The sequence below is a fragment of the Lampetra planeri genome, unplaced genomic scaffold (genome assembly GCF_965212315.1).
Source record: "Lampetra planeri unplaced genomic scaffold, kcLamPlan1.2.h2 scaffold_1133, whole genome shotgun sequence".
In the NCBI taxonomy this organism is placed as follows: Eukaryota; Metazoa; Chordata; class Hyperoartia; order Petromyzontiformes; family Petromyzontidae; genus Lampetra; species Lampetra planeri.
The window spans coordinates 1-14897 of record NW_027613844.1 but is presented as its reverse complement, the minus strand read 5'-3'; the positions used below and the strand labels follow the sequence as shown (position 1 = coordinate 14897).

The 14897-nt window shown below is 39.7% G+C and overlaps 1 protein-coding gene across 1 annotated transcript; it reads right to left on the bottom strand.

Annotated features, from left to right (window-relative positions):
- Nucleotides 1–12355: 12355 nt before the first annotated feature.
- LOC144738704 (phosphatidate cytidylyltransferase, mitochondrial-like) lies at nt 12356–14731 on the bottom strand (the record flags this gene model as incomplete). The annotated part of the gene is given in 7 exon segments (XM_078621696.1): nt 12356–12447; nt 12724–12786; nt 13409–13584; nt 13796–13931; nt 14102–14252; nt 14640–14677; nt 14680–14731. Coding segments are annotated over 7 exon segments (708 nt in total), but the record flags the coding sequence as incomplete, so codon positions are not given.
- Between the last annotated feature and the right edge of the window lie 166 nt (nt 14732–14897).

Below are 14897 nucleotides of genomic sequence, written 5' to 3'. Positions count from 1 at the left end.
GGTTTCCATGACAAATTACAAGAAGCAGAAACAGACGAGGGAAAGTTTATAGTACATTCTGGCAGGTTTACTTTTCTTAAACCTGCCAGAATGTACTATATGTACTTCCATTCATGTCAAAAGCACAATGCCAAGAAGCAGACTGACCAGAAGGCTGATTCTCAGACCTGTTCCACTATATTATCCGCTGCTTTAAACTAAATATATTGAGTACTTTACCCCCTGTGTCATGTCTCCTCTTTGACATGTAAAATCAGTCAAAGCTATGAAACAAACAAACTACTTTTGCATTTTCCCTGATTCACTAACACACATCACTGCACCTCTTCCATTCTTTGGTGTGCACCACACAGACACAAAAGTGTCTCCACCCCTCACCAATCGCCTCTTCTTTATATCTGGGCAGCTCAGCACTATGGAATATTGTTTAGACAGCAACTGTCCTCAGTTTCCAGGCCGTCTTCAGAGCGCTCACTCAGCATTCTGACAAATGCAATTTTCAACTCCTTCTTGATGCTTCAGTCTCAAAAATTCTGTGTGGGCCCAGAAGTCATGTCTAGAACAGGGTCGATACTATGTCACAATAGCTTTTACAGACTTCTATAATCATCTAAAATGTGTGTGTGCCATTACTGAAGTAAGTACAATGTCAACACTGATGATTAAACATCCAGTCAAGTCATAATAAATATATTGTTTCTTTGTGGTGTTTTCATTTATTGTAACATACATATTTGTCTTTAAATTCACACAATAACACCCGACTTACAATTACCTAATAAATGAGAAACGAGTTCTTAGCTGCAGTGTGTTTGTTCTGGCGTGCTGCAAGTACACTGAGAAGATTAATGGTTATACAACAAGTTGGGAAAATTCCACCTCTTTCTTCCTAAGAACACTTTGGTGATGACCCTTTCCTCTCTCTGCTTCCTGCGGTATCCTGATGACTCAGAAGAGTCAAAGCTAACTAACAAAACTTAAAAGGCAGATTTGAATTTGCTTTCAGTACGAACATAGATGATATATAGCTAAAACGAAGTACACAATCACCCATCATTTCTAGTAGAAAATTCCTGCCCTCATTGCCTAATGAGGTCAAGGCACTATGTGTTGGGCGTCTGTCTGAACAGGTTTGGGCTTCTCCAGAGAATAGGTGTGTCTGATCACACTGTGAAGACAAAGCTGGTTAGTCACCTGAGCGCTTACACAGACCTTTAGTCCAAACACTGGATGCGTTTTCTCCAGAATGAAAGCAGGACACTAAGTTTCACTGAAAAATACAGAAGAAACATAATCTCCGATATGGTTGGGTGGCACAACTTTTGCACAGACAGAGGTCAACAGTCAAATCCTAGACTTTTTTTTGTGTAGTTGGATGTATTACACTTAATGTTTACATGGTGTTATAACACGTTGAAGAAATGTGCTGTCTCAGCCATTAGTATGAGGGTTATTTAACTAACGCAAATTTTGAGGCTGTAAAAAAGCTGATTGTAGATTACATTGTGGGAGTACATTTTTCTACATTTTAGAAACTCAGTTTAACAAATCCTAGATGGATACATTCTTAAATTACAGTATGTACACAAAGGCGCTTCAGCTTTTTGTTTTCTGCAAAGACGCTTACCTCACTGTGTATTCAGAAGAACACAGCTGCAATGAGACACCATTACACAAAGTTCGTGAGATCTGAGATCCTCAACGCACAGTCACAGAAGAGGAAATATCAGGTTGCTACACTGAAACCATGATAAAAACAGGCGATTGTGTAGAGGTGTAGCTGTGTCATTGCACTGAAAGAGTCAAATTTTGTCTTTCATCATAACATGGCTAGGGAATGATGCATTTAATTGTAGAACATGAGTAAACAGCTTTCAATCACAACCCCAATGAATGTAACAAACAAACAAGCTCCATAGACTCTGACAGACAGTTTTTCAATGTGTTAATGCTTTAACATGTGGCAACCACATAACACCACAAAAGTACATCATACATTTCCCATTAAAACACCAATCTCTTAAGATGGCAAACATACGCCAGTGCTGCTGTATGTGTCAAAGGAGACTATTGTGAGAATATCTCCAGGCTGCAGTGACGCAAAGCCATATAAACCAGCTGTGGGCTGCAAACAGATGCTCCTGGAAACAGAGACATCCAAGAGATGTCATATTCTTCCTCATGGTCTATCTGCACTGCTCTAAAATTTCTCTCCTGATTGAGACCTGTTCCCATGCTGTGTGAACTCACTGATGTATGAAGTTGCTGATCATTGCATCAGACTTTTTTTTTATTGTCCATCTTGGACTTTACCTCACAACCTTTTCTGCCAGGCTTTGCTTACAATAAGAACAGAGCAGACATATGTGGCGATTGGATGCACAGTCACATTCTGTCAGTACAAAGTTACATATCAGCTTAGTTACTTGCACTTAGTGAAAACTAAGTTACAAAATGTCACAGACAGAAAGTGTCACTGGAAATTCAAATCATCACTACCTTGACTACGTACAATCAAAAGTTTAGGCTGAAGAAGGATGAAGCATACAACTATAACACAAATTTTGATGCCAACAATTAGCTGATTGAAATTGTCCTTGGTGCTTATCATTAATTTGCAAAACTGCTGCTGTGCGGGTTGTGCCTCACACACGTTCTTTATCTGTGCTTGAATTACAGACACAGTCGGCTTCCTCGTGTCGTCGGCTTCATCCTTCAAAAAGAGGGCTTCAAACTGAATATGTGCTTGTTTTTTTAAGAAGAGTAAAATCACAGCCTGTCAGGTATTACTACATTGTTTGACCTTGAAAATAACACCGTATCTGTAGATGTGTTTTTTGCCCACTTGGGGCAGATATTGTAGGTCCAATGTTTTGATCTGACCTACCACAGGAACAGTGCTGAGTTGCTGTGGAGGTTAACTTTTTTTAGTTACTTATTTTTGACAAGCAATTCTTGACAATCTAATTTCATTCTGGTGAGTGCTATCAGAAAGAGAAGAATGTTAAGTATGTGTGGTAAGCACAACCCTGAGCAAAAAGGTCCTATGGCAGCAGATTATGGGACCAGCTAGCGTGGCATTGACTGTAGAAGGGAATGTAGGACGTTTGCCCTGTAGAGGTTAAAAAAAAGTAGCTTGGTTAGGTCCCTTAGATCTCTTTTTAGATAAAGCAAGCCACATACCACTAAATTCAGTGAAACCACATATTGGGTAACAATTATCTCAACTAAAATATGATAAAAATGAATAATTTATTTTTTAAATGGAATTGCAGGTTTGACATGTGATAAAATGAGTTGATTTTTATTCAAGAGAGTTTATTCAAGTTTACTGCTTTCCTGCTACAGAGAACACAGAAAACATAACCTACTTTTTTGGTGGACGTCATAGGTTATTTTCATAAACATAAATGAGTGAGCACATAAAAAAAATAAAAAAAAAACATGGGTCAATCATATTTAACCTCAAGACTGGGGACAGTGACCCTCTGACACTTGACCTCTGACATCATGGCCCTTTACTTCTCTGGTCCTAATGGCCACCCCCTGGAGCATGACAGAAACAATGACCTCAGTGCCTGCGTACTCATGTATCAAACCACAGAGAGAAGGCAAAGCCGAATGTGAGACAACAACAAAAGAGAGTGGGAGCAGTCATCCACTGCAAACAGCATTTTTGTTGGATTTCTTTCTTCCCACTTTGAGTTAAAATTCCATGAGATGCAGAGGCATTACAAAAGCATACACATTGTTTAGTTTATCATTTATCTGCTCGCCCCAAATGTGTAACTGTGTAATTGTTTTCCTATGATGGAACGACAATTGGGGGATTAAACAATGAGGATTACTGGTGTGAATGTCAAAGTAGAGTGTGAAGCCCGTTGTCACTTATAAACATATAAACAAGTACTTTATTTCAGTGATAAATAGTTGGTTTGCTGATAATTCTTACACACAGTAAGGAACATCATACAAGCAGTTTATAATCGATAAAATATGTGCGACAGACACGGCTGGTGATCCATCAACAGAGCAACAAACAATACAGTATTCTTTCACAATTTGGCAGCAACTTTTCTTTTTATTCAATGCAGACAGAAGCTTTAGCATGCACAAAATTGTCTGTCTTCCATTGTGCCTCGCTGATTTGTTTCCCACAGACAGCATCCATGAAGTCATAAACTGTTGTGGGAGTCAGAGTTCTACATCCAACCATGAGACCACAATACAGGCTAATTAGTTCAGCAGTAACAACCAACTGATAAGGAAAGATAATTAAATATAAGGAAAACCTGCCACCACCATACAGAAAACTATCAATGTTATCTGTTTAGGATTTATTATTGGGACTACTTTCACAGATGAAACACTATTAACATTGTTTTAACTGAGAACTGACAACATGATATCTGCTTCAATCTCACGTATTATCTTTTAAGTATTACTTTTTTGCATTATACCTACTTTTGTTTTTGCTTGCTGGCGACTTTACATAAATTGAGAAAAACCCAATTCCGGACAGACATTTTATATTGTTACTAAGCTAACTGCTCTGTTATGCTTTGTTTTGGTTTGTCAATCGTCCCACAGAGAGGCAGTCTAGATGAAGAACAGACACACACTTGCGTGATGCATGTGATACACATTTTTGGCAATGGAAAAGCTCACACTGATTCTGGCAGACCTGCAGAGGGAGACCACAAGCTGCTTGCGGGAAGGTTGCATCAAATTCACCTTCTTCTTTTTTTTTTTTTACAGACTGAGTATAAAAGCCAGCGCCACATCACAAGTTTAGAGTCTGTCAACTTCAAGATGCCTTCACAAGCTATCCAGGGATGGAAGATGAGAAGCAAAGACAGCTTTTTGCTGCTTACCATCTGTGTGCACACACTATTGTCTGGCTGTTTAACACCTGTGTCGTGTTACACAGGCTGCTCTGTCAGAAATCTTCTTTGCTGAAGAAGCACTGAAGTCACCTCACCCCACCTATCCCAAACACACATCTGAATCCTGGGTCAAATAACCTCCCACCTTGACTACTGTTTGCCTCCAGCAAGGTTGAAACAAAGTGCCAAGATGCAAGGTTTCTAATTTCACATAGCACTGATCTGACTGTACACCGCCCATCACTGACAAGTTCTCACTGGTTTCAACTGTTCATTTGATATGAGGCCTACCGGGCTACGTTGTTAGTTTTTTTTTTTTTTTTTTTTTTAAATGGGCAAAGTCTGACTAATAAACTTGAAGCAGTTGTTCAATTTGAGAGGACACACAGATGACAAAGGTGTACACTCACAGCACAGATTTTCACTACTGGATAATCATCATTAAACTATTACCACAGTAATACACATATTAATGCCACTTACTGTACATGAATGAAGGGGTTGTATAACAAGAGGCCTTTGGGCTAAAAGATGTCAAACATTAAATACGCTCAAAGTAACATGACATAACACTCAAGTTCAGTGTGTTCATCAACTCAACCCGCTGTACTAGTATGCTAACTTGCGGTATTTAGCACTTGACAGCTAAGACTAATGAATATCTTAAGACTGCAGTACTAAATAAAGGAACGAGTCATCTTTCTGCTGCTGTTTGTGGTGGTGAGACAGATTCTATTAATGCTGTAGGACATGCCAGCCTGTCATGACCTAATGTAGTAGAATAACAATGTACCGTACTACACTTCATACAGTAGTGTAATGGTAATAGCAGAAACAAAATTGTTTGGTTTTTTTTGTTTTCTCATTTTCGAAAAAAAAGCAATACCAATTAACAAAAATCGCAAGGAACACTGAAACTATTTGAATTGAATTTGTGTACTGTGTTAGTCTAAAATAACACTGCAGGCATTTGCGTTAAATATAAATATATTCAATGACATTCAGCAACTTTTTCAGATGCGTCATCAATATGCTGTTGGATATCTCCTAGTTATTAAACTGTTCACATGAGACCAGACTCTCACCAAGATCTCCAAAAAGACTGACCATGTTTGAACAAACCTTGGAAACAATAACAATGAAGGAGGTCTGTTTGTATGTGTGTGTGTGTGTGTGTGTGTGTGTGTGCACTCTCTGAAGAAACAAGCGAGATTCGAGTGCATGTGTGTTTAAGCTTGCGTGTAAGGAACTGGAGCAGAGGCCATTGTACAATCTCAGCTAACCACCTTCTCTTGGCATCAGTTCATCTTTCGTTCTGTCTGTGGTTCCTGTCAAAAACAAAAGAAAAAGACAAACAAAGGTCCCAAAGTCTCCTCAGTGAAACTATAAATCAACGTCCCTCTTTGAAATGACATCCACAACTTAAAAAGCAGTCTGATAGTCAGAGCCTGCTGGTGGGAAAAAAAACAACAAATTCACACTAAAACCAACCAAGACATTCCTCAAAGAAAGTAAATCACTAAATAGCTGTAGTTTAGAGAACCCTGGGCAACGGAAGGAGAACATTTTAAGCACTTGGAGCAGAACATGACTATTTAAGATTGATTTCAAATGCATGTTTCTTGGAGGAAGGGTGGAGCACACTGCAAGATATAGTTCTTTACCAAAATTGCTATGGAGGCCTGTTGACACATATTAAACATTGCTCCTTAACCACCATTACATATAAGGTAATGATTACCTCATTGCCTTTTTGTCAGCATGCAATTACAGTGAAGAGTCAGAGAATTTGATTTGCAAACAGCTGGATGGGAGGTGGGCGTGGATGTGCATCAACACAGATAAACATATAAATAGCATCTAAATGTATAAGAGATGTGAACTGTGCTACCATCATGATCATTGTTTTGGTTTAAACTTTACACGCACAGCTTTGGTCCTGTTTGGGTGTACTGAATGCTACATACAATGCATTGCTCTCGTTATACTCCTTCTACATAAAGTTATCATAAGAGAGAAGAAACTGTATGTTGTACACAATATCACTTTCTCTCATGCACATTTTTATCATTTGTGTTTTGTGGGACAAAACAGTGTTATTTGAAGTGTTGATGTGTCCAACTTTTATAAACGTTAACAGATGCATTTGGGTTTGTTGCCACTAACTATCAGTCATAGGTTCTGTGTGTAAAACTCCAATCAGAAGAATTAGAAACACAAAACAAGTTCTGAAAGTGCTCAAGACATAAAAATCTGGAGGTAAAACTGTAAAATATTTTCCCAGGACCAACCAATAATGGTTTTGGTCTGATGTTTGAAACTAAAAAAACTGCTGTCAGCATACCAGTCAATATTTGTATTTAATCTGCAAATAGCATTACAAGTTAAATCAAAATTGTTGAGTTCATTATTGTCCTTAAAAATACAGGAAAACAGCAAAACAAATATTGTAGGTGTTTCCAAAACAATAACAACAACAAAAATAATAATATTAATTATTTGTCTCACTAGGCTTCTCTGAGAAGTTAGATAAGACGACATTAAAAGACTGTAACCATTTTTTTATGACCATTTTTTCTGGTCATAAATGCAGGTAAATGACTATAATTTGACATCTTCATCGAGGCCATTTTTTCTAAAACAGTATAATTACGTTCATGGATAACAGTTATAGTTTTGCATTAAAAACAGAATTTCAGTTCAAGAGTTTGACCATTACAGTAACATAAAAACAAAAATGCTGTTATTTTAGGGCAGCTATGCCATAAACCCTATATTGGTTGGTGGTCTAATACATTTGTTAAGTAATGTAGATATATAACTGCAGGAATGCAGTGTTTAATGTTATAGCAGCTGATTTTGTTCCAATATTAAGTTTTCTCTGTGTGTATCAATGCAGCATATAACATGACAGATTAAATAGTTCACAGTTCAAATGATCATCTGAGAAGATGTTATTGTCACATATCAGCCAACAATAACATCAGCACCACATGTGAAGGGCCAGTTTCTGCCAATAAAAACTGCTCATCGATACTAATTGAGCTGCTGACGAACCTGAGTCACACTATGTGACCTGTAGCCTGTTCTAGTTTCCTTAAACCAGCATTTGTGTAATTATCTCTGTGTAGTGGAGATGGATATTTCCAGGGGTGTGTTTTCCTTTTTCATAAGCTCAAAATGTTCTACACTGCAGCACTGGCCCTGACAAGTTAAAGCATCTATTATAGAAGACAGCCTCTCCCTGTTCTGAGGGTGCTCGGGTCTCAAATGATGTACAGGTGTCCCAAAGGCTTTTCAAAGATGCAAACAAAAAAAGATTATTGACTCAACTGCATGGTGGTTTGTTTTGCAGACTAGTGGGCTGGTTGACTAGCTTAGCAGGCTGGCTAGCTAGCCTATTTCTTCGGCACTATTGTGGAGGCAGGTTGAGTGCATTGTCATCAGACAAAGAGGCCATGCATAACCCACAACAAAAAGTGACATCAGCACAGCAGAAAAAACAAAAACACTACAGGGGAGCGGGGGTGGAGAGGAGGAGAGCCCCCATGCCATTTTGTTCAAAAGTGCAAGAAAGCTGATTTTCAGTTCATTTTATGCAGTGCATCATGGGAAACAAGCTGGTGAATTCATTGACCTAAAGTAATCATCTAACCTATCAAGTACATGCTCCAAGTTACTGATAAGGCTCATCATGTCTTCTTGTTTAAACTGTAGTTTGATTTTTCTTGTTACAGACAAAAGCTAGTGGTGTTCTTGACTGTCAAGCAATAAGAAAGAACATCTCATACCATACTGTCTGTAACAAGAAAAAAAAACAACAATGTGCCAAGTTAATTTGTGGTAAAGTACTGAAAACTTTATTTAAAAGCGCTCCTTCTTAAGGGAATGTTTCCTCAGGGAAATGAATGTAACAACACCAAGTGTGCACTTCCACCAAATTACAATATGTATGGAAGTTTGAGTGCTGTATAGCTGTTTTTTCTAAGAGGGAAAAAACTACAACTAAAGCAGCAAACCAGACGTGTTCCTTTAAATAGTGCAAATCAGTTATCAGTGAATTTGAAGTGTTCTTGTCGGTTTTAGTCAGAGGCCGGCTGGCTGTGGAGAGGCCTGCTGAGAAGGATTGGCCATTTCTGCTTAATCTCAAAAGGAATTTTTTTCACCAATGCCAGAAACCCTCAGACATGATTAGGAGAGGTGAAAGTGGAAAGACTGAAGGAGATAGAGCAGTGGAGAGGGGATGCAAGCATGGGCAGGGAGAGAGAGGATGCAACCAAAAGAGTTGAAGTAGCAGAGAAACTGACAAGATGAAAAGACATGCAAAGGGAGAGAGTTGTGCAAACACGATTCCACTGAAAGCACAACTGGTTAAAAAAAATGCAGATGGCCGTTAAGGGCGGTTGCGCTTATTTGCCTGCAATCTACAACTGGAAGCTTATACAGCACAAAAGACACTTATTGTGCCCATGTAGAAAACAAGGTTCAGTCTTATAGCTGGACATACATTTGTACTTCACGGATCTGACTCGAAACATTCAAATCATTTGTCTCGTGACCCTGTACAACAGTTTAGACACTACGAGGGAGAGGAAAAAAAAGCTCATCTTGTTCTGACATGCAATCACAAGAGGAACAGAGTTAGGTAAAACTTACTCTCCTCTTCATTTGCATGAACAAATGATGCTGCTCTCGACAGAACATCCAGGGGTGTCTCCATGCTGGGACGCCTGCAGGACAGAGGGGAGGTCACGGTTGACTGTTTCATGTAGCAACAGACATAAAAAACATCACAAACTCAGGGACTGTTCCAGGTTCTCATTGGTCTATAATCAGAATCTGTGGAGGCTATAATGTAGAATTTTTCCTTATGCCAAACTTTTTATTAATAGCTCAGAGAATAAAAATTGGTTAATCTATAAAATCTTGAATTTGGATATAAAACACCAAACCTCTTTTGTGTTTAATGCTGACTGTAAACAATACCACTAAAATTCATGAGCCTGTTTGTTTGTTTGTTGTTGAATGATAATGAATAAAGTTATAATGTTACCTAATGTTTGTGGAAAGATGACATGATACCATGGGAAAGTCACAAAATTAAGTGTCTTGTTTTACAGTATATATCATGTAGGAATGTAGTGGGAATCACATAACATTCTTAGGAAAAGTGTTTAAACTATCAAATGACAATCAAACCAGAAGTTTACCTACCAAAAACCTGTTTGAGATTTGACAGACAATAGAGCAAGAAACCAGGAAGAGAACAAGGAAGAACGTGTTTTTTCTCTGCCATGTGACCTATAATGATGTATAATTTACATCACATCTCTCTCATACCTCTCTTTAAATTAAAACTTCAGCAATTATTCATCAATAACCATGCAAACATGTCCTGCATGACATAACAAGGAGACATTCTGCACATTGGGTACTTTGATGTGATATCTGATATCTACTGTAACGGACCTTCACTTGCATTGAAGACAATTATGGGCATGAATAATTCTTCCATCTCTACCTCACAGCTTCATCACTAAGACCTTTCAGAGGCTCTTTGGACATCTCTGTCAAATTTTTTGACAGCATTTCTGGGAGTTTTGTCAAACAATGTTGAGTCTTCAGCCTTGCTGTTGCTATGGAAGCTATGTGTGGCTCCTTCCTATCTACATTCCTACAATACCGACAGTTCTCCAGGCAAACAGCGATGTGAGTCTTCCATCATTTCTGCTGCTCACACGACTGCACCTGCTCAACACGTAGCGCGCGCGTCCACTGCTGCGTGCGCGTCCACATTTACGATCATTCGACCAATACCTGCTTCCAGGTGTAATGTCCAATTCACCGATAATAACCGTCACATACGTGTCACAGGACCGGGGAGTTACAAACAGCCGTGAGCTGTGGAGGTGCGGCGGCAGGGAACGTCGTTGAACGCGAGCCGGTTTCCACGGAGCACCGGAGCTTCCTGATCTCTGGAGTCGTGACAGGAGCAGGTCAACAGATGGTCCACAAAGTTTGAGCCGCCGAATGATTGAATGTAACCAGAGGCAAAAGTGACGTGAAAAAATGTGAGAAAGTTTGGTGTCCCGCCTGTGGAGCCTGCCTGGCTGCCAAGTTGTACCGTGAATGAGGGCTATCAGCCCGTGTTCCAAGTCGCTAGCGGTTCTTCATTCCTTTGCCCCCACACACACTCCACAGGGCGAGGGGCTCACAACATCAGCGTGGATTTGTCCCACACCGCTCAAGGAAAAGAGGCGCACTCGCACATCCTAGGACACCCGAAATAACTTCACATTTAGCGGTACATACCTCCTTCAAGCGCCACTTTGGTAACTTCCGGTGTTGGAAAGTCCACGCACAAAAAAATAAGGCACACTTTGAAAGTATATACGGCTGAGAGACCACTCGAAACCGCGGCTAAACGCTGCTACAAGTGGAGAGACAATAGCAGATGAGCTGTCGGGACAAACTTGGTTGTAAATGAGGAAGACGAGGAGGAGGGAGGAGGAGGAGGCAGGAATGCCTGGAATGATGGAATTCAGTTCCTAGCAGGTGGTGAAAGTGAGGCGCGCTGATTGGCTGAGCCGCGGAGCAATGATGTCAGCATATATTATGAGAATGAGGGTGACGTCATATCCTCTGACGCTCAAAGGCTACATGCTGTTGTCTGAGGTAGTGAAGCGTTTATTTACTAGTGTTGATCTGTGAGGTTTGTCTGCAGGGTTCATCTATCTGTCACTGATAACAACACGTATTTCATACATGCAACTCGAACGTTCGATTCGAACCTTCTCCAAAGCACAGCGTATGAGCATGGCCTGTGAATGGAGCTATACAGATATATACAAAGCATTTAAAACAGCAACTGCAGTCCTAATATGCTGATGTTATCAGCCCTATTTAATGAGTACAAATATAAAAACACAAAACATTATGTGGCCACATTTTAAGTACATGAATGATTAAGTACAAACATCGAAGTCATTAAGAAGTGAAAACGTCTTTGGTAGGCCAAAGCAGGCCCCTTGTCTGCCATATATTAGCTTTTTAGCATTCAAAAATCAAATTTTAACACATAATTTTGTTCACATACAAGTTGGCACATTTGAAAAAGCTCATGACACCAAAGTCAACACACTGACAGAGTGCTATTCACTTCCCAGACTTATGAGGAGCCCATTCAGCCATAACACACATACACAGTCTTCCCCCAGAGAGGTCCGCTGGTGTTTGCCATTATTCAGGCAGATATGTACAAATTACAGTTTCCTCAGAATTCCGTGATGAAGGGCAGATGTGTCGAGGCTTCCAAACTATTCAAACGCAGTTCTGCCTGATCCCATGCATACTGCTCATCACAGTGATACAACCAGACTGCTTGCCACAGTTTGTAGGGATGGAACTAAAGGATGACGGACGGTGATTGTCTGGCACAGGTACAAAACACTGCTGATGAGAAGACAGGATCAGGACATCTGTGAAACAGGTGGCTTCCTCCTCCAGCCCTTCCACATCTTCATCAGCTTCTTAGAGCTATATGACACAGTCTTCCACAATCCTGCCCAGGACAAAAACATATTACAGAGATATTATTTATACACACACACACACACACACACACACACACACACACACACACACACACACACACACACACACACACACACACACACACACACACACACACACACACACACACACACACACACACACACACACACACACACACACGTCCAGCAAAGTAAAATGTGATCCATCACATTGACTGTTTCTTTAATCAATTCACCATCATTCTACTGATTAAACAACATATATCAAGTAATGAAATGTTTACCAGCTGTAGCGATGCCTTTGATACTCTGTGTTATACTGGAGGATTTCACAATAGAAGAGATACCTGAGGAGGAACACAAACAAACACTCAAGCATCTAATATGTACAGTAAATACCACACAGGCAAAGAAATGCGTGTCAGCTCCATGTGTATTTTTTAAAGGAATGCCCAGCTACCAATGTGATGATGTTATTTGGTTCTGTTTGTGTGCCACAGATAAAACAAACTAAAACTAACAAAATGTGATCTGTTTTATGAGCAGACATTTGTCACTATCACCACAGTTAGCAAAATAATACTTGCTGTTTGTCTAACAGGAAGAAGTGTCACCATATCCTCATGTCCCTGAACCACTGGATGAGGAATGTACCAGCAACACTGACATGACAAGCACATTCTTTCTTTTTTTCATGCACACTGAGAATCTCTGTCAGAGAAAAGGCAAAAGTATCTCAAATTGTTATTATTATAAATTAAGGGTTTGTGAGAAACAAACAGTATTTACTAAAAAAAACATGCATTTGCATTTGGTGCATTATCAAGCTGTCATGACTATGTGCTGATTAAATTTAGGAGTGGATTAAAAATGGTGGGTAACTCAAGGGATAATATATGTATATGCGCGCGACACACACACACACCATCATTTCCTCTAGTCTACGTTCCTGCACTCTCCACTCTGTACCTTGTTGTACAACAGCTCCACAGTCTGGGTCCTGGGCCACTTGCAGCAGGATTTCCTCTACATCTCTGTTTTTCCCTGGAGGGTCAACCAGCTTTGTGATCCGTTGCTGCAGAGTTCGGGGCAAAGCCATCAGCTGGATAAACTGGCCCTCTGGGCTTTTGTCTACCTGCAAGATGAAAAACATACCAAAGACTTGGTCATCATCAGACGCTGCAATACATCTATATTGAGAAATGTTCTATTCTAGAGGTTTTGCAGCTATCACATTTTATACTATTGAGAAACATTTTTTTGTTATTTTATTATTTTTTCCCACTAATCACTCTTTCACAAAAAATGCAGCAGCCTACAGTTCACTGGGTGTGGATGTTGCTTTACCTCTAATTTCCCTGTTGTGGTTTGTAGACCACTTGAGGGCAGTCACGCAAGATGTTGCTATATAGAATCTGGAAGTGCTGAATGTTGTCTTTGACGATATTGGCCACCTTGGATTTATCCTCACCAATCACCATCCTAAAATCACCTTGATACATACAGACAAAACGTTTTAATTCACCTGAGAGGAGTGAAGCTGCCCTGAAGAAGGCAAAGAAATATTGAAATAACAAAGACGGACTGGGTCAGCTAGGCTTGCTCACAAAGGCGTCTTAATTTTCCTCAGTTGATGTGGCTGTGTGAGTTACGTCCATTTACCAGCATAAGACAGACCAGCTATCTGCAGGAAAAGGTCTTCCTCGGTAAAACTCTCTGGCAGCATGAGGAAGGAGGCATTCACAGCACTCTTCAGGTTGGCCACCAGAGCAGCACGTAGCTTTCCATTCTCACTCTGCACCAGCATTTTCACCTGCATGTGCACACAGTACCACGGATAATTGTGGTATGTACATGTATTTATATCTTCTCAGGCATTTATAACACAACGCTTGCAGCGATTCAGTAAAACAGCTTACATAACCGGAGGAAAAAAAATGTTAATTTTACATTGCATCATATTCTTAACAGTCCAACTGAAGTCAATTCAGTTACTTTAAAACATTCTTGCAGATTTCATATAGACTGAATGTACTTGTGCACTTTTAAACAGCAGCTTTATACTTGTGATTTTACAATGAACATTTTAGGCATTTTTGATTTCATTAATCAGGGTGTGGAAAAGATAGCTTGCTCTCAACTGACTGAATAAATGAGATAAGAAATGTTAGGAAACAAGAAATTAAAAGACAGCACTAACTGGTTTGTGAAGCCGTCCTGACACATACATGGTCTTCAGTGCATCAGGTCATCAATCAGAGACTCTGTACTTATCACGCCATATTTGATGATCTGAAAAAGGAGGGAGAAGGGTATGCGAGTTTGAACAGATAGCTAGATAGACAGATAGACAGACAGATACTTGATCCATTTCCAAGACAAATTCACAAAATACGCACACATTTTGCATCACCATGAAACTGACACAGATCCATTATACACTAAAGTATGTGTCATG